Source organism: Pseudophryne corroboree, chromosome 3 (assembly GCF_028390025.1).
Source record: "Pseudophryne corroboree isolate aPseCor3 chromosome 3, aPseCor3.hap2, whole genome shotgun sequence".
Classification (NCBI taxonomy): Eukaryota; Metazoa; Chordata; class Amphibia; order Anura; family Myobatrachidae; genus Pseudophryne; species Pseudophryne corroboree.
In genome coordinates, this window is record NC_086446.1 from 435,653,958 (window position 1) to 435,677,029 (window position 23,072).

A 23,072-nucleotide genomic window follows, 5' to 3' on the forward strand; every position below is an offset into this window, starting at 1 on the left:
GAGGAGCCAGTGCACACCAGGTAGTCCTAAAGCTTTCTTTAGTTGTGCCCAGTCTCCTGCGGAGCCGCTATTCCCCATGGTCCTTACGGAGTTCCCAGCATCCACTTAGGACGTTAGAGAAAAAGGGTTATTTAATCTATCCTCAAGAACACTCAGTGAGAGTGAAAGATCAGTTATTGCGAAAGGTTTAAAATATGCTCCTACCCAGGGCCCTGATCTATTTGTGCTCTTTATAGAGTTAAATAGGTTCACTAGGGACTTTGCAGTAAAAGATATTTTGCAAATAAGGACCTTAAGAATCAAGATGCTCAGACATTCCCAATAGTATTGGATATAACAGATATAACAGATGAACCAGCTTTAAATGCACTTATAGAATTAGAACGGGAAAATGCTAAGGAAGTATTTGATATAAATCAGAAAGCTAATAGTGAGTTCAAAAAAAAGTCAGAGTTCTACCCTATGCAACATAAGAGTGGAATGATTGAAACATTCTACACTCTTACTTTGGATGGGCTGAGAGAGATCTGTGGAAAGAAAAACAAGTTTAGGGATAATTTGCATAAAAATGAAAGGAAAGCTCTTAGGAACCTCATGAAAGACAATTCTATTATAATCAAGAACGCAGATAAGGGAGAGGGGACGGTAGTGCAGGATAGAGCTGATTATGAAAAGGAGGCTTATAGGCAACTTGAAAATAAAACATTCTACTCTAAATTATCACATAACCCCACCTCTGGGTTTACTTGTGAATATAAGACACTTCTGGATGAAGCATTGGCAAATGGGGCGGTGTCCAAACAGGAATTCCTTTATTTATTTGAACCACATCCCATCACACCCACCTATTACCACTTACCAAAAATACATAAGTCCCTCACTGCACCTCCCGGGCGTCCCATTATCTCGGGTATAGGGTCACTCACCACTAATTTATCTTCTTTCATTGATTCTTTTTTACAGGCACATGTGGTCTCACTCAGATCTTATATTAGAGATTCTATGCACTTTTTGGAATTATTATCGAATGTCGTGTGGCAGGAAAATTATATTTTTATTACGTGTGACGTGGAGTCACTCTATACGAATATTCCACACAAAGAGGGAGTGGAGGCAGTTGAAAGCTTCCTTCTCTCTGATGATCTGAGTGAGGCCAGACGTAAATTTGTTTTGGATGCTATCACATTCACTTTGACTCACAATTATTTTATTATTAATTCAAATTTTTTTCTGCAAGTCTTTGGTACTGCAATGGGCACCAAGTTCGCCCCCAGCTTTGCCAATCTCTACATGGGCAGGTTTGAGAATCTTCTCATCTGGCCATGTGTGGATGGGGCGGGCTTGGTGCTCCATGGCAGGTACATAGACAACATGTTTTTTATTTGGGAGGGAGATCTGTGTTCAGCACATAGATTTGTAGAACACTTGAATCGAAATCAGTTCGGATTAAAACTCACTAGCACAATACATGAGACCAGGGTTTCCTTTCTGGACATTGCCCTAGAAGTGAATAATGGTCATATAATTACTAGTGATGAGCACCGGAAATTTTTCGGGTTTTGTGTTTTGGTTTTGGGTTCGGTTCCGCGGCCGTGTTTTGGGTTCGAACGCGTTTTGGCAAAACCTCACCGAATTTTTTTGGTCGGATTCGGGTGTGTTTTGGATTCGGGTGTTTTTTTCAAAAAACCCTAAAAAACAGCTTAAATCATAGAATTTGGGGGTCATTTTGATCCCAAAGTATTATTAACCTCAATAACCATAATTTCCACTCATTTTCAGTCTATTCTGAACACCTCACAATATTATTTTTAGTCCTAAAATTTGCACCGAGGTCGCTGGATGGCTAAGCTAAGCGACCCAAGTGGCCGACACAAACACCTGGCCCATCTAGGAGTGGCACTGCAGTGTCACGCAGGATGGCCCTTCCAAAAAACACTCCCCAAACAGCACATGACGCAAAGAAAAAAGAGGCGCAATGAGGTAGCTGTGTGAGTAAGCTAAGCGACCCTAGTGGCCGACACAAACACCTGGCCCATCTAGGAGTGGCACTGCAGTGTCACGCAGGATGGCCCTTCCAAAAAACACTCCCCAAACAGCACATGATGCAAAGAAAAAAAGAGGCGCAATGAGGTAGCTGTGTGAGTAAGCTAAGCGACCCTAGTGGCCGACACAAACACCTGGCCCATCTAGGAGTGGCACTGCAGTGTCACGCAGGATGGCCCTTCCAAAAAACACTCCCCAAACAGCACATGACGCAAAGAAAAAAAGAGGCGCAATGAGGTAGCTGTGTGAGTAAGCTAAGCGACCCTAGTGGCCGACACAAACACCTGGCCCATCTAGGAGTGGCACTGCAGTGTCACGCAGGATGGCCCTTCCAAAAAACACTCCCCAAACAGCACATGACGCAAAGAAAAAAAGAGGCGCAATGAGGTAGCTGTGTGAGTAAGCTAAGCGACCCTAGTGGCCGACACAAACACCTGGCCCATCTAGGAGTGGCACTGCAGTGTCACGCAGGATGGCCCTTCCAAAAAACACCCCCCAAACAGCACATGACGCAAAGAAAAATGAAAGAAAAAAGAGGTGCAAGATGGAATTGTCCTTGGGCCCTCCCACCCACCCTTGTGTTGTATAAACAGGACATGCACACTTTAACCAACCCATCATTTCAGTGACAGGGTCTGCCACACGACTGTGACTGAAATGACGGGTTGGTTTGGACCCCCACCAAAAAAGAAGCAATTAATCTCTCCTTGCACAAACTGGCTCTACAGAGGCAAGATGTCCACCTCATCATCATCCTCCGATATATCACCGTGTACATACCCCTCCTCACAGATTATCAATTCGTCCCCACTGGAATCCACCATCTCAGCTCCCTGTGTACTTTGTGGAGGCAATTGCTGCTGGTCAATGTCTCCACGGAGGAATTGATTATAATTCATTTTAATGAACATCATCTTCTCCACATTTTCTGGATGTAACCTCGTACGCCGATTGCTGACAAGGTGAGCGGCGGCACTAAACACTCTTTCGGAGTACACACTTGTGGGAGGGCAACTTAGGTAGAATAAAGCCAGTTTGTGCAAGGGCCTCCAAATTGCCTCTTTTTCCTGCCAGTATAAGTACGGACTGTCTGACGTGCCTACTTGGATGCGGTCACTCATATAATCCTCCACCATTCTTTCAATGGGGAGAGAATCATATGCAGTGACAGTAGACGACATGTCCTTAATCGTTGTCAGGTCCTTCAGTCCGGACCAGATGTCAGCATCAGCAGTCGCTCCAGACTGCCCTTCATCACCGCCAGTGGGTGGGCTCGGAATTCTGAGCCTTTTCCTCGCACCCCCAGTTGCGGGAGAATGTGAAGGAGGAGATGTTGACAGGTCGCGTTCCGCTTGACTTGACAATTTTGTCACCAGCAGTTCTTTGAACCCCAGCAGACTTGTGTCTGCCGGAAAGAGAGATCCAAGGTAGGTTTTAAATCTAGGATCGAGCACGGTGGCCAAAATGTAGTGCTCTGATTTCAACAGATTGACCACCCGTGAATCCTTGTTAAGCGAATTAAGGGCTCCATCCACAAGTCCCACATGCCTAGCGGAATCGCTCTGTGCTAGCTCCTCCTTCAATGTCTCCAGCTTCTTCTGCAAAAGCCTGATGAGGGGAATGACCTGACTCAGGCTGGCAGTGTCTGAACTGACTTCACGTGTGGCAAGTTCAAAAGGTTGCAGAACCTTGCACAACGTTGAAATCATTCTCCACTGCGCTTGAGACAGGTGCATTCCACCTCCTATATCGTGCTCAGTTGTATAGGCTTGAATGGCCTTTTGCTGCTCCTCCAACCTCTGAAGCATATAGAGGGTTGAATTCCACCTCGTTACCACTTCTTGCTTCAGATGATGGCAGGGCAGGTTCAGGCGTTTTTGGTGGTGCTCCAGTCTTCTGTACGTGGTGCCTGTACGCCGAAAGTGTCCCGCAATTCTTCTGGCCACCGACAGCATCTCTTGCACGCCCCTCTCGTTTTTTAAATAATTCTGCACCACCAAATTCAAGGTATGTGCAAAACATGGGACGTGCTGGAATTTGCCCAGATTTAATGCACACACAATATTGCTGGCGTTGTCCGATGCCACAAATCCACAGGAGAGTCCAATTGGGGTAAGCCATTCTGCGATGATCTTCCTCAGTTGCCGTAAGAGGTTTTTAGCTGTGTGCGTATTCTGGAAAGCGGTGATACAAAGCGTAGCCTGCCTAGGAAAGAGTTGGCGTTTGCGAGATGCTGCTACTGGTGCCGCCACTGCTGTTCTTGCGGCGGGAGTCCATACATCTACCCAGTGGGCTGTCACAGTCATATAGTCCTGAGCCTGCCCTGCTCCACTTGTACACATGTCCGTGGTTAAGTGGACATTGGGTACAACTGCATTTTTTAGGACACTGGTGAGTCTTTTTCTGAGGTCTGTGTACATTTTCGGTATCGCCTGCCTAGAGAAATGGAACCTAGATGGTATTTGGTACCGGGGACACAGTACCTCCAACAAGTCTCTAGTTGGCTCTGCAGTAATGATGGATACCGGAACCACGTTTCTCACCGCCCAGGATGCCAAGGCCTCAGTTATCCGCTTTGCAGCAGGATGACTGCTGTGATATTTCATCTTCCTCGCAAAGGACTGTTGGACAGTCAATTGCTTGGTGGAAGTAGTAAAAGTGGTCTTACGAGTACGACTTCCCCTCTGGGATGACCATCGACTCCCAGCAGCAACAACAGCAGCGCCAGCAGCAGTAGGCGTTACACGCAAGGATGCATCGGAGGAATCCCAGGCAGGAGAGGACTCGTCGGAATTGCCAGTGACATGGCCTGCAGGACTATTGGCATTCCTGGGGAAGGAGGAAATTGACACTGAGGGAGTTGGTGGGGTGGTTTGCGTGAGCTTGGTTACAAGAGGAAGGGATTTACTGGTCAGTGGACTGCTTCCGCTGTCGCCCAAAGTTTTTGAACTTGTCACTGACTTATGATGAATGCGCTGCAGGTGACGTATAAGGGAGGATGTTCCGAGGTGGTTAACGTCCTTACCCCTACTTATTACAGCTTGACAAAGGCAACACACGGCTTGACAAATGTTGTCCGCATTTCTGGTGAAATACTTCCACACCGAAGAGCTGATTTTTTTGGTATTTTCACCAGGCATGTCAATGGCCCTATTCCTCCCACGAACAACAGGTGTCTCCCCGGGTGCCTGACTTAAACAAACCACCTCACCATCAGAATCCTCCTGGTCAATTTCCTCCCCAGCGCCAGCAACACCCATATCCTCCTCATCCTGGTGTACTTCAACACTGACATCTTCAATCTGACTATCAGGAACTGGACTGCGGGTGCTCCTTCCAGCACTTGCAGGGGGCGTGCAAATGGTGGAAGGCGCATGCTCTTCACGTCCAGTGTTGGGAAGGTCAGGCATCGCAAACGACACAATTGGACTCTCCTTGTGGATTTGTGATTTCGAAGAACGCACAGTTCTTTGCTGTGCTTTTGCCAGCTTGAGTCTTTTCATTTTTCTAGCGAGAGGCTGAGTGCTTCCATCCTCATGTGAAGCTGAACCACTAGCCATGAACATAGGCCAGGGCCTCAGCCGTTCCTTGCCACTCCGTGTGGTAAATGGCATATTGGCAAGTTTACGCTTCTCCTCTGATAATTTTATTTTAGATTTTTGAGTCCTTTTTTTACTGATATTTGGTGTTTTGGATTTTACATGCTCTGTACTATGACATTGGGCATCGGCCTTGGCAGACGACGTTGCTGGCATTTCATCGTCTCGGCCATGACTAGTGGCAGCAGCTTCAGCACGAGGTGGAAGTCGATCTTGATCTTTCCCTATTTTTGGAACCTCAACATTTTTGTTCTCCATATTTTAATAGGCACAACTAAAAGGCACCTCAGGTAAACAATGGAGATGGATGGATACTAGTATACTTATGGATGGACGAGCGACTGCCGACACAGAGGTAGCTACAGCCGTGGACTACCGTACTGCGTCTGCTGCTAATATAGACTGGATGATAATGATATAAAAAATATATATATATATCACTACTGCAGCCGGACAGGTATATATTATATAATGACGGACCTGCTGGACACTGTCAGCTCAGCACTGCAGACTCCTAAAGTAAGCTACTAGTATCAAGAAGATAGAAAAAAAAAAAACACCACGGGTAGGTGGTATACAATTATGGATGGACGAGCGACTGCCGACACAGAGGTAGCTACAGCCGTGGACTACCGTACTGCGTCTGCTGCTAATATAGACTGGATGATAATGAGATATAAAATATATATATATCACTACTGCAGCCGGACAGGTATATATTATATAATGACGGACCTGCTGGACACTGTCAGCACTGCAGACTCCTAAAGTAAGCTACTAGTATCAAGAAGATAGAAAGAAAAAAAACACCACGGGTAGGTGGTATACAATTATGGATGGACGAGCGACTGCCGACACAGAGGTAGCTACAGCCGTGGACTACCGTACTGCGTCTGCTGCTAATATAGACTGGATGATAATGAGATATAAAATATATATATATCACTACTGCAGCCGGACAGGTATATATTATATAATGACGGACCTGCTGGACACTGTCAGCTCAGCACTGCAGACTCCTAAAGTAAGCTACTAGTAGTATCAAGAAGATAGAAGAAAAAAAACACCACAGGTAGGTGGTATACAATTATGGATGGACGAGCGACTGCCGACACAGAGGTAGCTACAGCCGTGGACTACCGTACTGCGTCTGCTGCTAATATAGACTGGATGATAATGAGATATAAAATATATATATATCACTACTGCAGCCGGACAGGTATATATTATATAATGACGGACCTGCTGGACACTGTCAGCTCAGCACTGCAGACTCCTAAAGTAAGCTACTAGTATCAAGAAGATAGAAAAAAAAAAAACACCACGGGTAGGTGGTATACAATTATGGATGGACGAGCGACTGCCGACACAGAGGTAGCTACAGCCGTGGACTACCGTACTGCGTCTGCTGCTAATATAGACTGGATGATAATGAGATATAAAATATATATATATCACTACAGCAGCCGGACAGGTATATATTATATAATGACGGACCTGCTGGACACTGTCAGCTCAGCACTGCAGACTCCTAAAGTAAGCTACTAGTATCAAGAAGATAGAAAAAAAAAAAACACCACGGGTAGGTGGTATACAATTATGGATGGACGAGCGACTGCCGACACAGAGGTAGCTACAGCCGTGGACTACCGTACTGCGTCTGCTGCTAATATAGACTGGATGATAATAAGATATAAAATATATATATATCACTACTGCAGCCGGACAGGTATATATTATATAATGACGGACCTGCTGGACACTGTCAGCTCAGCACTGCAGACTCCTAAAGTAAGCTACTAGTATCAAGAAGATAGAAAAAAAAAACACCACGGGTAGGTGGTATACAATTATGGATGGACGAGCGACTGCCGACACAGAGGTAGCTACAGCCGTGGACTACCGTACTGCGTCTGCTGCTAATATAGACTGGATGATAATGAGATATAAAATATATATATATCACTACTGCAGCCGTACAGGTATATATTATATAATGACGGACCTGCTGGACACTGTCAGCTCAGCACTGCAGACTCCTAAAGTAAGCTACTAGTATCAAGAAGATAGAAAAAAAAAAAAACACCACGGGTAGGTGGTATACAATTATGGATGGACGAGCGACTGCCGACACAGAGGTAGCTACAGCCGTGGACTACCGTACTGCGTCTGCTGCTAATATAGACTGGATGATAATGAGATATAAAATATATATATATCACTACTGCAGCCGGACAGGTATATATTATATAATGACGGACCTGCTGGACACTGTCAGCTCAGCACTGCAGACTCCTAAAGTAAGCTACTAGTATCAAGAAGATAGAAAAAAAAAAAACACCACGGGTAGGTGGTATACAATTATGGATGGACGAGCGACTGCCGACACAGAGGTAGCTACAGCCGTGGACTACCGTACTGCGTCTGCTGCTAATATAGACTGGATGATAATGAGATATAAAATATATATATATCACTACTGCAGCCGGACAGGTATATATTATATAATGACGGACCTGCTGGACACTGTCAGCAGAATGCGTTTATAGAATAAAAACACCACACGACGAGTGTTTAACTTTTTCAGGCAGACAATCACAATATACTGGTGGTCAGTGGTCACTTGTCAGTCACACTGGCAGTGGCACTCTGGCAGCAAAAGTGTGCACTGTTAAAATATGTACTCCTGCTATAACTGCTCCCCAGTCTCCCCCACAATTAAGCTGTGTGAGCAGTGAGCACTCAGCACAGTCAGATATACAGTATTACATAGATGATGCAGCACACTGAGGCTGAGCACAGATATGGTATGTGACTGTGTCACACTGTGTATCGTTTTTTTTCAGGCAGAGAACGGATTAATTAAACTGGTGGTCACTGGTCACACTATCAGCAAGTAGTACTCCTAATATGCTCCCCAAAATTAGTAAATCAAGTGTCTCTACTACTCTCTAGTCTACTCTAAACGGAGAGGACGCCAGCCACGTCCTCTCCCTATCAATCTCAATGCACGTGTGAAAATGGCGGCGACGCGCGGCTCCTTATATAGAATCCGAGTCTCGCGATAGAATCCGAGCCTCGCGAGAATCCGACAGCGGGATGATGACGTTCGGGCGCGCTCGGGTTAACCGAGCAAGGCGGGAAGATCCGAGTCTGCCTCGGACCCGTGTAAAAAGGGTGAAGTTCGGGGGGGTTCGGATTCCGAGGAACCGAACCCGCTCATCACTAATAATTACATCCACTTTTAAAAAAGAGGTAGACTGCAATAAATTTCTAAATTACTCTAGCTGTCACTATGTACCATGGCTCAGAAATATACCAGAAAGCCAATATATGAGACATAGACGTAACTGTACAGATATTGCAGAATATGATAGACAAGCTCGTGATCTCACTCTTGCACTTATAGAACAAAATTATCCTGAGAATATGTTGAACGAAGCAAGGGAACAAGCTAGAAGGAAAGATAGAAAATCTTTGCTGACCATCAATAACATCAATCCCGTCACTCCTCAGGAGAATATGGAACTCAGATTTATAACTAAATATAACTCTAGCTCAAGAGAAATTAAATCCCTGATTAAGAAAAATATTTCTGTCTTGAAGGCAGACAAATTACTAGCACCGCTATTAGAAGTAGAACCGCAGATTGTTTTCAAAAAAGCGAGAAACCTGCAGAGTTACCTCACCCCTAGTCATTATGTGGGATCATCTCAAATAGTGAAAACAGATAAGAGATGACTTAACCATATTCCCCTGCAAAATGGATGCTTTAGATGTGGTCGTGTAAAATGTATGACATGTAAACACATAATACATAATAGTACACATTTTTGCTCAACAACATATAACACTGAATTTGAGATCAAGGGACATATTGACTGTAACACCACATATGTGATCTATTTGATCACATGCAGGTGTGGCGTGCAATATGTGGGTCGCACTACTAGAAAACTTAACATTAGGTTCCTAGAGCACAGACGAAATATATTGAACGGTGTAAGAACACACAGTCTGTCAGCACACATCAAAAATAAGCACCAGGGTAGTCTGGATGGCCTAGTGATACAGGGGATTGAACATATACCAATAACAGCTAGAGGTGGTGATAGGTATAATAGACTAAGTAGAAGAGAGGCATTTTGGATCTTCTCACTTGGCTCTCTATCTCCGCTAGGTCTTAATGATAATATAGAAATGAACAACATATGAAGTCTAAACTGAACATCTGGGTATAATAAGGAAAATTACACTAATGATAGCATATGGCCAGATAGATGTTATAGAGGGACATATGGCCCTTGAGGTATTTGTGACCTGTTGGTGTATCTTTGTTCAGAAAAAGGACATCTTCTATGGGGTGGGCCTTAATATCCTGTATTACTATCGGTAAGCAGTATTTCTATATTAATCTTTTTTAACGCTATTTGTGGTTGTCCTGTTTCCTTATAGTCTTTTTTCCCTATACATTTCATCCTTTTTAAAATCAGTAAAGATATAATTTCTAGTAATGAGATGTGGGCCTCTGGTGGTGGTTGTATCTAGATCAGACAAAGGTAGTAAATATTGTGATAACACAGGGAAAAACGGATGGGATAATAACCACAAAAGAAATGAATGCAGTGATGTAATAATAATTACTATGAAAATAAAACTATAACTATAGTGGTATTTTAAAAGGAAAAATAATTTCTCTAACGTCCTTGAGGATGCTGGGACTCCGTAAGGACCATGGGGAATAGACGGGCTCCGCAGGAGATAGGGCACTTTAAGAAAGCTTTGGACTCTGGGTGTGCACTGGCTCCTCCCTCTATGCCCCTCCTCCAGACCTCAGTTTTACACTGTGCCCAGAGCAAGATGGGTGCACTGCAGAGAGCTCTCCAGAGTTCTCTGCCTAGAAGCATTTTTGTTTGGATTTTTTTTCTACCTTTTACTACTTTTTCACAGGGAGCACTGCTGGCAACAGGCTCCCTGCATCGAGGGACTGAGGAGGGAGGAGCAGACCTTCTTGTCAAAGATAGGCTCTGCTTCCTCGGCTACTGGACACCATTAGCTCCAGAGGGGGTGAACGCAGGTTCTTACTGGGCGTCCACCCCCCGGAGCCGCGCCGCCGTTCTCCTCACAGAGCTAGAAGTACAGAAGACAGAAGTCGTCAGGCGGCAGAAGCCTTCAGCTTCACTGAGGTAACGCACAGCATGGCAACTGTGCGTCATTGCTCCCATACACCTCACATACTCCGGTCACTGTAAGGGTGCAGGGCGCAGGGGGGGGCGCCCTGGGCAGCAATATAAACCTCTGCATGGCAAAAAGACTATATACATGTACAGGTGGGCTCTGTACATGTATATAAAAGAGCCCCCGCCATATTTTACTAAGTTTGAGCGGGACAGAAGCCCGCCGCATAGGGGGCGGGGCCTCTCCCTCAGCACTCACCAGCGCCATTTTCTCTCCACAGCACTGCTGAGAGGAAGCTCCCCGGACTCTCCCCTGCTTACACACGGTGAAAGGGTGCTTAAAAGAGAGGGGGGGGCACATAATTGGCGGTTTACATATTATACAGCGCTGCTGGGGAAAAACAATTTGTGTTGGTCTCCAGGGTTATTGCGCTGGGGTGTGTGCTGGCATACTCTCTCTCTGTCTCTCCAAAGGGCCTTGACAGGGATACTGTCTTCAGGAAAGGGGTTCCGTGTGTGTGTGTGTGTGTGTGTGTGTGTGTGTGTGTGTGTGTGTGTGTGTGTGTGTAGTGTGTCGGTACGAGTGTGTCGACATGTTTGACGAGGAAGGCTCGCTTAATGTGGAGGGGGAGTGCTTGAATGTCAGGTCGCCGTCGGCAACGCCGACACCGGAATGGGTGGATATGCTGAATGTCTTGAATGCAAATGTCAATCTATTGCATAAAAGATTAGACAAGGCAGTCAGGTAGCCAGTCCATGCCTGTCCCTGGGGCGCCAGGTCCTTCGGGGTCTCAGAAGCGCACCATATCCCAGATCGATGACACAGATACCGACACAGATACTGACTCTAGTGTCGACTATGAAGATGCAAAATTACAGGCAAAGGTGGCTAAGGATATACGGTACATGATTATTGCCATTAAAGAGGTTTTGCATATTACTGAGGAACCCCCTGTCCCTGACACGAGGGTACACATGTATAAAGGGAAAAAGCTTGAAGTCACTTTTCCATCCTCATTTGAATTAAGTGACTTGTGCGAAAAGGCTTGGGAATCTCCAGAATGGCGTATCCTTTTCCACAAACTGATAGGATACGCTGGGAATCTTCGCCAAAAGTTGACAAGGCGCTGACACGTTTGTCCAAAAAGGTGGCACTGCCTTCTCAGGATACGGCTTCCCTCAAGGAACCTGCTGATCGCAGGCAGGAAATTACCTTAAAGCACATTTACAATCATTCCGTTACTATTGCTCGACCGGCTATGGCGTCGGCCTGGGTTTGTAGTGCGGTTGTGGCATGGGCAGATTCCTTATCTACGGAAATTGACACCTTAGATAGGGACGCCATTCAAATGACCATAGAGCATATCAGAGATGCTGCCTTGTATATGAGGGATGCTCAGAGAGACATTTGTTTATTAAGCGCCAGAATAAATGCTATGTCTATTTCTGCTAGGCGGCTCTTGTGGACCCGACAGTGGACGGAAGATGCCGATTCAAAGCGGCATATGGAGTCCTTGCCTTACAAAGGGGTGGAGTTGTTTGGAGACGGCCTCTCGGATCTTGTCTCTACGGCTACGGCTGGTAAGTCAAATTTCTTACCTTATGCCCCCCCGCAGCATACAAAAAAAGCACCTCATTATCAAATGCAGTCCTTTCGTTCCAATAAAAACAAGAAGGTACGTGGATCATCCTTTGTTGCCAGAGGGAAAGGCAGGGGAAAAAAGCTGCACACAGCTAGTTCCCAAGAGCAGAAGTCCTCCCCTGCATCTGCAAAGTCCACCGCATGACGTTGGGGCTTTCCGAGGGGAGGCAGATCTGGTGGGGGCTCGTCTTCGATTTTTCAGCCACGTCTGGGTTCACTCGCAGGTGGATCCCTGGGCATTAGAGATTGTTTCTCAGGGATACAGGCTGGAATTCGAAGACTTGCCTCCTCGACGATTTTTCAAATCGGCTTTGCCGGCTTCCCCGTCAGAGAGGGAGCTAGTGTTTGCAGCAATCCAAAAATTGTATATTCAACAGGTGATTGTCACAGTTCCTCATCTCCAGCAGGGAGAGGGATATTACTCAACCCTGTTTGTGGTCCCGAAACCGGACGGTTCGGTCAGACCCATTTTAAACCTAAAATCTCTGAACCTGTACTTTAAGAGGTTCAAGTTCAAAATGGAATCACTCAGGGCGGTCATCGCCAGCCTGGAGAGGGGGATTGGATGGTGTCCCTGGACATAAAGGATGCTTACCTTCATGTTCCGATATTCCCCCCGCTTCAGGCGTTCCTGAGATTTGCAGTGCAGGACTGTCACTACCAATTTCAGACGTTGCCGTTTGGGCTTTCCACGGCCCCGAGAATTTTCACCAAGGTAATGGCGGAAATGATGGTGCTCCTGCGCAGGCAGGGGGTCACAATTATCCCATACTTGGACGATCTCCTCATAAAGGCGAGATCTCGGGAGAGGTTGCTGGACAGCGTGTCTCTGTCCATGAAGACGTTGCAGATACACGGCTGGATTCTCAATATACCGAAGTCCCAGCTAGTCCCTACAACGCGTCTGACCTTTTTGGGGCCGATTCTAGACACAGACCAGAAAAAGGTTTTTCTTCCGATCGAAAAGGTTCAGGAACTCATAGCCATGGTCAGGAACCTATTAAAACCAAAAAAGGTTTCAGTGCATCATTGCACGCGGGTCCTGGGGAAGATGGCGGCTTCCTACGAGGCCATCCCTTTCGGCAGGTTCCATGCGAGGACTTTTCAATGGGACCTCTTGGACAAGTGGTCCGGGTCCCATTTACAAATGCATCAAAGGATCACACTGTCTCCCAGGACCAGGGTATCTCTCCTGTGGTGGCTGAACAGTGCTCCCCTACTAGAAGGTCGCAGGTTCGGCATTCAGGACTGGGTCCTGGTGACCACGGACGCAAGCCTCCAAGGCTGGGGAGCAGTGACACTGGGAAGAAATTTGCAAGGTCTCTGGTCAAGCCTAGAGTCTTGTCTCCACATCAAGGTCCTGGAGTTGAGGGCCATATACAACGCCCTGCGTCAAGCGGAGGAATTGCTTCGGAGAAAACCGGTTCTGATTCAGTCAGACAATGCCACGGCAGTGGCTCATATAAACTGCCAAGGCGGAACAAGAAGCAGAATGGCCATGGCAGAAGCGACCAGGATTCTACGCTGGGCGGAAGGCCATGTAAGCGTGCTGTCAGCGGTGTTCATCCCGGGGGTGGACAACTGGGAGGCGGACTTCCTCAGCAGGCACGACCTGCATCCGGGAGAGTGGGGACTTCATCAAGAAGTCTTCGCACAGATCACGGATCGTTGGGGACTGCCTCAAATCGACATGATGGCATCCTGTCTCAACAAAAAGCTAAAGCGGTATTGCGCCAGGTCAAGGGACCCTCAGGCGGTAGCGGTAGACGCTCTGGTGACACCTTGGGTGTTCAGATCGGTCTATGTGTTTCCTCCTCTTCCTGTCATACCCAAGGTGTTGAGAATAATACGAAGAAGCAGGGTCGGAACAATACTCATTGTTCCGGATTGGCCACGGAGGACTTGGTATCCGGAGCTGCAAGAGTTGCTCGCAGGGGATCCGTGGCCTCTTCCTCTAAGGCAGGACCTGCTGCGGCAGGGGCCCTGTCTGTTCCAAGACTTACCGCGGCTGCGTTTGACGGCATGGCGGTTGAACGCCGGATCCTAGCGGAAAAAGGGATTCCGGAGGAAGTCATTCCTACCCTGATCAGGGCTAGGAAAGACGTGACGTTAAAACATTATCACCGTATATGGCGAAAATATGTTTCTTGGTGTGAGGCCAGAGCTGCTCCTACGGAGGAGTTCCATTTGGCCCGTCTACTCCACTTTCTTCAAACAGGAGTGACTTTGGGCCTAAAATTAGGGTCCATAAAGGTCCAGATTTCGGCCTTATCCATTTTCTTTCAAAGAGAATTGGCCTCTACTACTGAAGTACAGACCTTGAGAAGGGAGTGCTGCATATTCAGCCTCCCTTTGTGCCTCCGGTGGCGCCTTGGGATCTTAACGTGGTGTTACGTTTCCTCAAGTCACCTTGGTTTGAACCACTCAAAACTGTGGAGTTGAAATACCTCACGTGGAGAGTGGTCATGTTGCTGGCGTTAGCTTCGGCAAGACGTGTTTCCGAATTGGCGGCTTTATCACATAAACGCCCATACTTGGTTTTTCACGTGGATAGGGCAGAGTTGAGGACTCGCCCTCACTTTCTGCCAAAAGTGGTCTCATCTTTTCATGTGAACCAACCTATTGTCGTGCCTGTGGCTACACGGGACTTGGAGGATTCAGAGGCCCTGGATGTAGTCAGGGCTTTGAAGATTTATGTGACCAGAACGGCTAGAATCAGGAAGACTGAAGCTTTGTTCGTTCTGTATGCGGCCAACAAGGTTGGCGCTCCTGCTTCAAAGTAGACTATTGCTCGCTGGATCTGTAACACGATTCAGCAGGCGCATTCTACGGCAGGATTGCCGTTACCGAAATCGGTTAAGGCCCACTCCACTAGGAAAGTGGGCTCTTCTTGGGCGGCTGCCCGAGGGGTCTCGGCATTACAGTTGTGCCGAGCAGCTACTTGGTCGGGGACAAACACCTTTGCAAAGTTCTATAAGTTTGATACCCTGGCTGAGGAGGACCTCCTGTTTGCTCAATCGGTGCTGCAGAGTCATCTGCACTCTCCCACCCGTTTGGGAGCTTTGGTATAATCCCCATGGTCTTTACGGAGTCCCAGCATCCTCAAGGACGTTAGAGAAAAAAGGATTTTACTTACCGGTAAATCTATTTCTCGTAGTCCGTAGAGGATGCTAGGCGCCCGTCCCAAGTGCGGACTTCTTCTGCAAGACTTGTATATAGTTATTGCTTACATAAGGGTTATGTTATAGTTTTTCGGTGGAACCGTGGCTATGTTGTTGTTCATACTGTTAACTGGGTAAGTTTATCACAAGTTATACGGTGTGATTGGTGTGGCTGGTATGAATCTCGCCCTTAGATTTACAAAAATCCTTCCTCGTACTGTCCATCTCCTCTGGGCACAGTTTCCCTAACTGAGGTCTGGAGGAGGGGCATAGAGGGAGAAGCCAGTGCACACCCAGAGTCCAAAGCTTTCTTAAAGTGCCCTATCTCCTGCGGAGCCCGTCTATTCCCCATGGTCCTTACGGAGTCCCAGCATCCTCTACGGACTACGAGAAATAGATTTACCGGTAAGTAAAATCTTATTTTCTCTGTGGGATTGGGGGGAGTGGGTTTTGAACCCGGGTTGGTGGATTGTGAGTCGGTGTCTTTGACCGCTTGGCCATAGTGGCCACAAATGAAAATCGATGTCTCACATATATTTGTCTTGCAGATCAGCTGCTACTATACTTAGTTGCTTTAAGTCCACGCGCTGCCATTGTTAATTTAGGAAGCTCTCTTTTAATAATTTTTAATTTGTAATGATGAACATGTATGTAATGTAATATTACTTGTAAGATGTTATTATATTATTGGAATATGATGCTTAGAAAATATGGTTAGATCGAATACTAATCCAGGTACGAGATTCTATATGCATGTGCCACCTGTGGCACACCTGTACCCTATAATGAGCAGGATTATACCATTGGAGGAGACTCTGTTTAAAAGACAGACTGTGGACCACAGGGACATACCTTCTGATGAAACCGTTCTAATACTACAATGGAGAAACGCGTAAAGGAAATCGGCACTGGTGCAGAGATTAAACCGTTTGCTTTGGACTATTGGTCTCCATCTGCTCCAGATATCCAGCTACTATATGGGCACATCATAGCCTGATGATAGGTGTTTCCAGCCGGTTGCTGCCTACCGCACTTGGTCTTTCCGACCTGAACAGACTGAGACTACTCTTTAATACCGGTCAAAGATACAGCCTGCGGGTTACAGCCACAGCCGTTGACCGCTCCATTCAACAAGAAGCATCACTATCCAGCCTGCAGCGAGGTGAGGTGTAAACATTACACTGACCTTACCGGTCACTGCAATTTGTTCAAATCACACACCACGCTAGCAGTTTAATAGTGAAGCAGAGCGACGAATGGTGAATACCGGGTCCCGGTGAGTGCACACATCAGGATACTTTGGATCCAATGACTGCAGCATTTGCATCCATATAATATCTGGATTCACACCTACAGCAAATTCTTTTTAGCAATTGTATATATCCTTATACACAAATAATCCATAGGATATATAAATAACTGGATATCAAGCTACTTCGGCCAAACTAATATATTAAGATACACAATATATGGTTATGGACTGCCTATATATTTGTGAACTTTAAGAATATCGTGGAGCTACTGTATATAGTTCATTAGCAGCAATTGAAGCATTTACAGCCTTTTAAGTGCCATACATGCATAATTTATGTATATAAATGTGATTTATTTTTATCTACATTTTAACATTGAATAAATGTGATTGTAATTTAAGCGCTCTCTATTAAGTATTGTATGTTTGCAAATCCAGTATAGTTAACCGTAGACTATTCAGTGGGAGCAGCTTGCTTAATTACCCGGTGATTAGTACAAATTTAAGGTTAAGTTATATTTATGAATTGGTGATTTAACTACTAAACGTTGTGCCTGGATTTTTGTGCACGCACCGGTGCACGTGGGAACGTCAAAAAGTTTTTGGTGTTTCCCCTGGCACCTGTGAGTGCATAAAATATATAATTTCAGTATAAACAGCCCCGTTTTAGAAAGAAAACAGGGCTCTTTTCGGGGATTTCGCTTCGTCTACCTGAGGCAGGTGAAACAAAATCTCCACGGTAAGCCATGGCTCACGCTGGTTTATCTGGGGCAATTGAATAGCTCCCGGCGACACATTTACCCGTGATCAATGATCACGGAAAATTGAATACCGCCCATAATGTTAATATTGTGAATATCAACAATGGAACAGCCATATACACATAGACTGGAGAATATTACCTTGTCCTGGGGCATGTTGGCAAATCCGTTTCTGTTAAGTAAGTAAATAGAGGACAACATGGTGAAAGCAGTGAAGCCATAGAAAGAGGTTCGCACTCCTACATCCTCTTCATAACCTTTGATCACTGCCCCATTGACCCTAAGACAAAATAAAAAAAAAAATAGATAGACATTGGGGGTGAGTATGATGACCTTGAAAAAGAGTACTTACTTGAAAAATCGCAAATGGCACTGTAATTACATGTATTGCATGCAGCCATGTTAAGGATTGTCTGTCTTACTGAAGCACTAATACACCTTCTATTTCTAATACTTAATTTATCTAGGAATTGTGGAGGAGATTGATCAAGTCTTGGAGAAAGATAAGGTGGAGAGAAATACTGTGGGCAGGTGTATGAAGTCTTGAAAAGTACCAACAAGTCTGCTTCTAGATGTCCTTTTTCCAAACACAGCCTGCAACATGGCAGTTAGAAGCTGTTTGGGTAGTACTTTATCACTCTCCAAGATTTGATAAATCTCACCCTTTATCTCTATCACTCAAGCTTTTGTACTGCCCCATTGATGCTAGGTAGAGACGTGTCACTCATCCTTAAAGGTTTCAGCTTTCAACAAGGGTATTACCGTATTAGACATAAAGCAAACTGGTTAGATTTACAGTAGTAAATTACAGTACAGTACTATTACAGTAGTTAATAATAAAATTTTTGCAGGAATGGATTGTGAATTTAAAACGGCACTAGAAAAAAGTGTGAAAATGGCTCTATTTAGGCATAGCCAATAGCAAACATTGGTGAGGTTAGCAGACCAATAACCCTAGTATGCACAGCATCCCAATGAAAACCATATAGCACACCTCCCAACTTTTTAGTAGGGGAGATTGGGACCATTGCGCGCAGTGAAGATGCACACCTGGAAAAGGGGGTATGGCCTCATGGCAAGGAGTGTGTCCTTGCTTGAAATGCTGTGGCAGCGAGCCACTCTCTACCCTCCCTCCCCTTCCCCCCCATTTTTGGCACAATGGGGCAGATCAGTTTGTGAGAGGGAGGCTCACAGTCTTCTATGCACTGCAATCCACCGTGGCCCTTGGATGGGGTGTGAAAGGACAGTGCCCAAAATGTGTGACTGTTATCAGTGCAAAATGCATCCCAGTTACTGCCAAACAGTACAAAGTGCATTCCAGTGCCCATTATACAGTACAAAGACCATTTTAGTAATGGTAGGCTTACCATACTATCCCTTTAAACTGGGGCGCTCATTGATTACACAGGTTTTGTGGCTCATTAAAGTCAGGTGACATGCAGGCTTGAAGTTAACCAGCCATAGAACCTGTGTAAATTATTAGTGCCCCAGTGTAAAGGGATAGTATGGTAAGCCTAAGTAACGATTAGTACAGCAAACAGAGCTTCCCAGTGTCCTCTGTACATTCATCATCCCATTGGCCACAATATAGACCACATCTATAGCTATCTATATGTAGTACTGTGCAAAAGTTTTAGGCAGGTGGATGAACAGAAGAAAAATCTAAATCAAATCAATATTTGGTGTGACCACCCTTTGCCTTCAAAGTAGCATCAATTCTTCTAGGTACACTTGTGCACAACTTTTGAAGTAACCCAGCAGGAATGTTGTTCCAAACATCTTGGAAAATTAACCACAGATACTCTGTGGATGTAGGCTTGCTCAAAGCCTTCTGTCTCTTCATGTAATCCCAGACAGACTCGATGATGTTGAGATCAGGGTTCTGTGGGGGCCATATTATCAGTTCCAGGACTCCTTGTTCTTCTTTATGCTGAAGATAGTTCTTAATAACATTAGCTGTACGTTTGTGGTTGTTGTCCTGCTTTAGAATAAATTTAGAGCCAATCAGATGCCCCCCTTGTGGTATTGCATGATGGATACGTCTTTCTCAGTATTGAAGCACAAAGAAACAGGCAATGTTTTGCCTGGGGGCCCACACTGATGTAAAGACTACCCTGCATGGATATCAGTAAAATCTGAACTATTAGTGTGCCTTGAAGACCGAGATTGGGAAACAATGTTCTAAACAATGTCCCGCACCATACACGGGTCTGAACACCAGTACAGCTGCCCATCTGAGTTAGAATTCAGGGGCAAAATTGACTAAAGTTTGATTTTGGTGATACAAGGGATTTGGGATTCTGTTTCAATTCAATTTTCCATTCGATTTGGGTTGAACAGATTTACTAAAGATCAAATTGAATGTTAAATCAATTCTATTGCCAGATTCAACTCATATCCCAATAGAAATCGAATTTCTGAAAAACATTAATGTTTTCCTATAGAACAACATGAAATCCTCTCATTTACTAAGGTTCGATTTTAAATGAACCTCCAAATCGAACCTCAAATCTTCAAATGTTTAGAATGATCCTAGACATTCGATTTTGGCTTCTAACCCCATTCTAAAGATAGGAAAATGATAGTGATTACTTTTTAGGTACCCAAAAACACATAGGGCACTGAGAAAGTTGCAAAAATGGATGCCTAAGACAATGGTATGTTGTGCACCTACCTATACCATTCAAAACACCACCTGACTGGAAAAAAATTCTGAAAAAACATTCTGAGTACTGTCAGCAGCTTCATGAGTTGAGTAGAGCATAGATTTAGACTTATAGGCAAAAAAGTATGCAAAAGATAGCACCAGAGCACAATATTTGCAAGTTTACAGTAAATTGTAATGAAATTAGCAAAAAGCAAGAGTGAAGTAAGTGCCTATCCAGATTCTGCCCATGATGCTTACATCCACACCAACTCATCCCTGTCTGTCTTAAATCTTGTTGGACAAATTGCAGGGGGATGGTTGTTGTGTAAGATAGCAGTATGTGTTAATTTTTAAAAAAAACATTAGAGGCCACCCAATCCTTGAAAGAATGCATCTTTGTTTGATTCCAGTAATATTTTTTTCAAAAGTGCATATTTTTTAATAAATATTTGCAAAAATTGTCTTTTTGCTCAGCTACCGTCTATTGCATAATGTAATGAGTGTGTTTCCCCTTTAATTAGTGAGCATGTGATACATATGGACCAATAGAAGCAATTAGGGTGTTCTATTCGATTTTACATTTGATTTGGCTGGGGATTTCAATGTGGATTTGAGGTTTGATTTAGGAAGGGATTTCATAGATTCAATTCTAAAACCCTACTAAACATGAGTCAACATCAAATTTGATTTTAAAATCGAATGCAAAATTGATTTTTAATGAATAAGGTAAAATTCAAAAAGTTTAGAAAGACCAAATAGAATCGATTTCAATAGATTTAGAAGATTCATAAAGCCCCTTCCAAAATCAAATTTTATTATATATACCCCTGGTCTTTAACTGACTGACACTGCTAGGATTACTTTTGAACATATTAGTTGCAGTTATTATTGGGACTAGTACCACCATAATATTCTTATATCCTTATTACTCTGGTTTAGAGAGGGACTTAGAGTAACTCAATGTCCCTAGACTACAGATATCATTGCAGTATTAAATGCTGAAAGCAGAGTCAAATTACCGTTGGGGAGGTTGGGGCCACTGCACACATATGACTGGTCAGGCAAACTTGGCTGATCCATGGAGAAAGTATCCACTGTGGAGCTATGGGGCTTGAAATATGCAGCATCATCATCTGCTGAGACTTTCTGTTCAGTCTGGGTCTGAGATTCAGAACCCTGGAGGAATGTGACAGAATCACTGTGAGTGGCAGGCAGCAGCAGATCCTGTGGGTCTATGGTGCATTGGATTAGTGAGTGAAATGGACAGTGCGTATGTTAAATTACATTTATGTTTAAATGTATTGACAGGGGACCCCACACGTTTGTTACCCTGGGCACCCCACAATTATTAATCCAGAACTGACTACATGCTGATCTTTTCTGACTCACTGCTCCGCCTCCATGTCCATTATCTAATTCCATTCAGTGGTTTTCAATTAATCTTCTTTGCATGCTTTTATATGATGTTAGTTAATATAGGGCTGGTGCCTGTACCAGTAATGTACGGTGAGGGGAATAGATGGGGAGGCACACATGGGGATTGGTCTGAATGCTGGGAGCCTGTCTCATGCCTACTCACTGTAACTCTCCCCTCCCTACACTAAGCTACAGTTTCCATTGAGTTTCCTATCTGCATCCCTGTTAATGCTGCTGACTGAGCTCTGACTAAAGTGCACTTCCTGGTCACATGACACATCCTGGACGAAGGCCGCTGTGCATGAAACGCGTTGATCACGAAATCCCGTCATCTTGTCACCTGGAAGTGATGCTCCGCGGTGCCTCAACAACTTCTGGTTAGGAAGGAGAGACGCCAGCCACCGCAAACACACGGACCGCTACAAGATCTAAGACCAGAGGATCCAAAGGTATGATAGGGATAGATAGAAAACCTGCTGGGACCCTTACTATTGTGTCTGGAGAAGCGCTATCGGTGCGGAGGTACTATTGGAGATCGGGACTAAACTTTCATAAAAGCGCTTAAACATTTCAGGGCACTTTGGAGTTTACCATAAGTCCATTGTTGTTTTAACTTGTAAAATTTATTTTCAGCATAGGCTATACACATATTGACACATCACAAAGCGCTCCATATACATATTTTATACTAGTCCTAATTTAATGGAGCTGCTGACCTTATAGCGCAGAACTTCTTTTTATTTCCACATGACACATCCAAGTGTCCATTGCACAAGGCCCACCCCCACACTCAGAGGCATTCATCTATTGGCTCCCTTTCTCTGCAGCTTTACTGCCCATACTGTGGCCCCGCCCCTAGCTCTGCAAAGCAGTGTCTGACGGTAGAACTGAGGCAGAGCTGTTGCTGCCTCATCTCTCGTCAAGCTTAGATTGGGATTGAAAACCAGCCTGGAAAATGTATGAAAGCAGACCTAATGGGGGTGGAGTCTGTTGTGGGGATGAGGTCTGTCGAGGGGGAGGGATTCCTCCTCATAGGATCTGATTTTTGCTAATGACGCTGTTATGTACTTCCCTGGTGTACATCTGTGCTTCCAAATGTGTAAGGACTGAGGCGCCCACTTTTAGTGTCTACAGACGCTGCAATCATGCTCGCTGCATCTTTAGACACCACCATCTGTTGCACCATTTCAACTTTCACCAGCATTATGCTAGGTGCAGATCAACTGTTTGAGTATGGCCTCCAATGTGAGCAATTGAATGTCTCTATATACAACCACTTTCAGCAACATGCCCACACTACGTTATATATGCGTCTGATTAGCAAATCTACTGTAACCACACAGGAATGCCCAACACATTTCTAATACACTTCTT

The 23,072-nt window shown here is 44.9% G+C and overlaps 1 protein-coding gene across 3 annotated transcripts in view; it reads right to left on the minus strand.

Annotated features, from left to right (window-relative positions):
- Nucleotides 1-23,072, minus strand: part of ST6GALNAC1 (ST6 N-acetylgalactosaminide alpha-2,6-sialyltransferase 1) — a 315,054-nt gene that overhangs the window by 96,978 nt on the left and 195,004 nt on the right. For all 3 annotated transcript variants that reach the window (XM_063960425.1, XM_063960426.1, XM_063960424.1), the window contains exon 5: nucleotides 17,777-17,915. In XM_063960425.1, coding sequence (XP_063816495.1) covers nucleotides 17,777-17,915 — 139 coding nt within the window. The remainder of the gene's footprint in view (nucleotides 1-17,776; nucleotides 17,916-23,072) is intronic.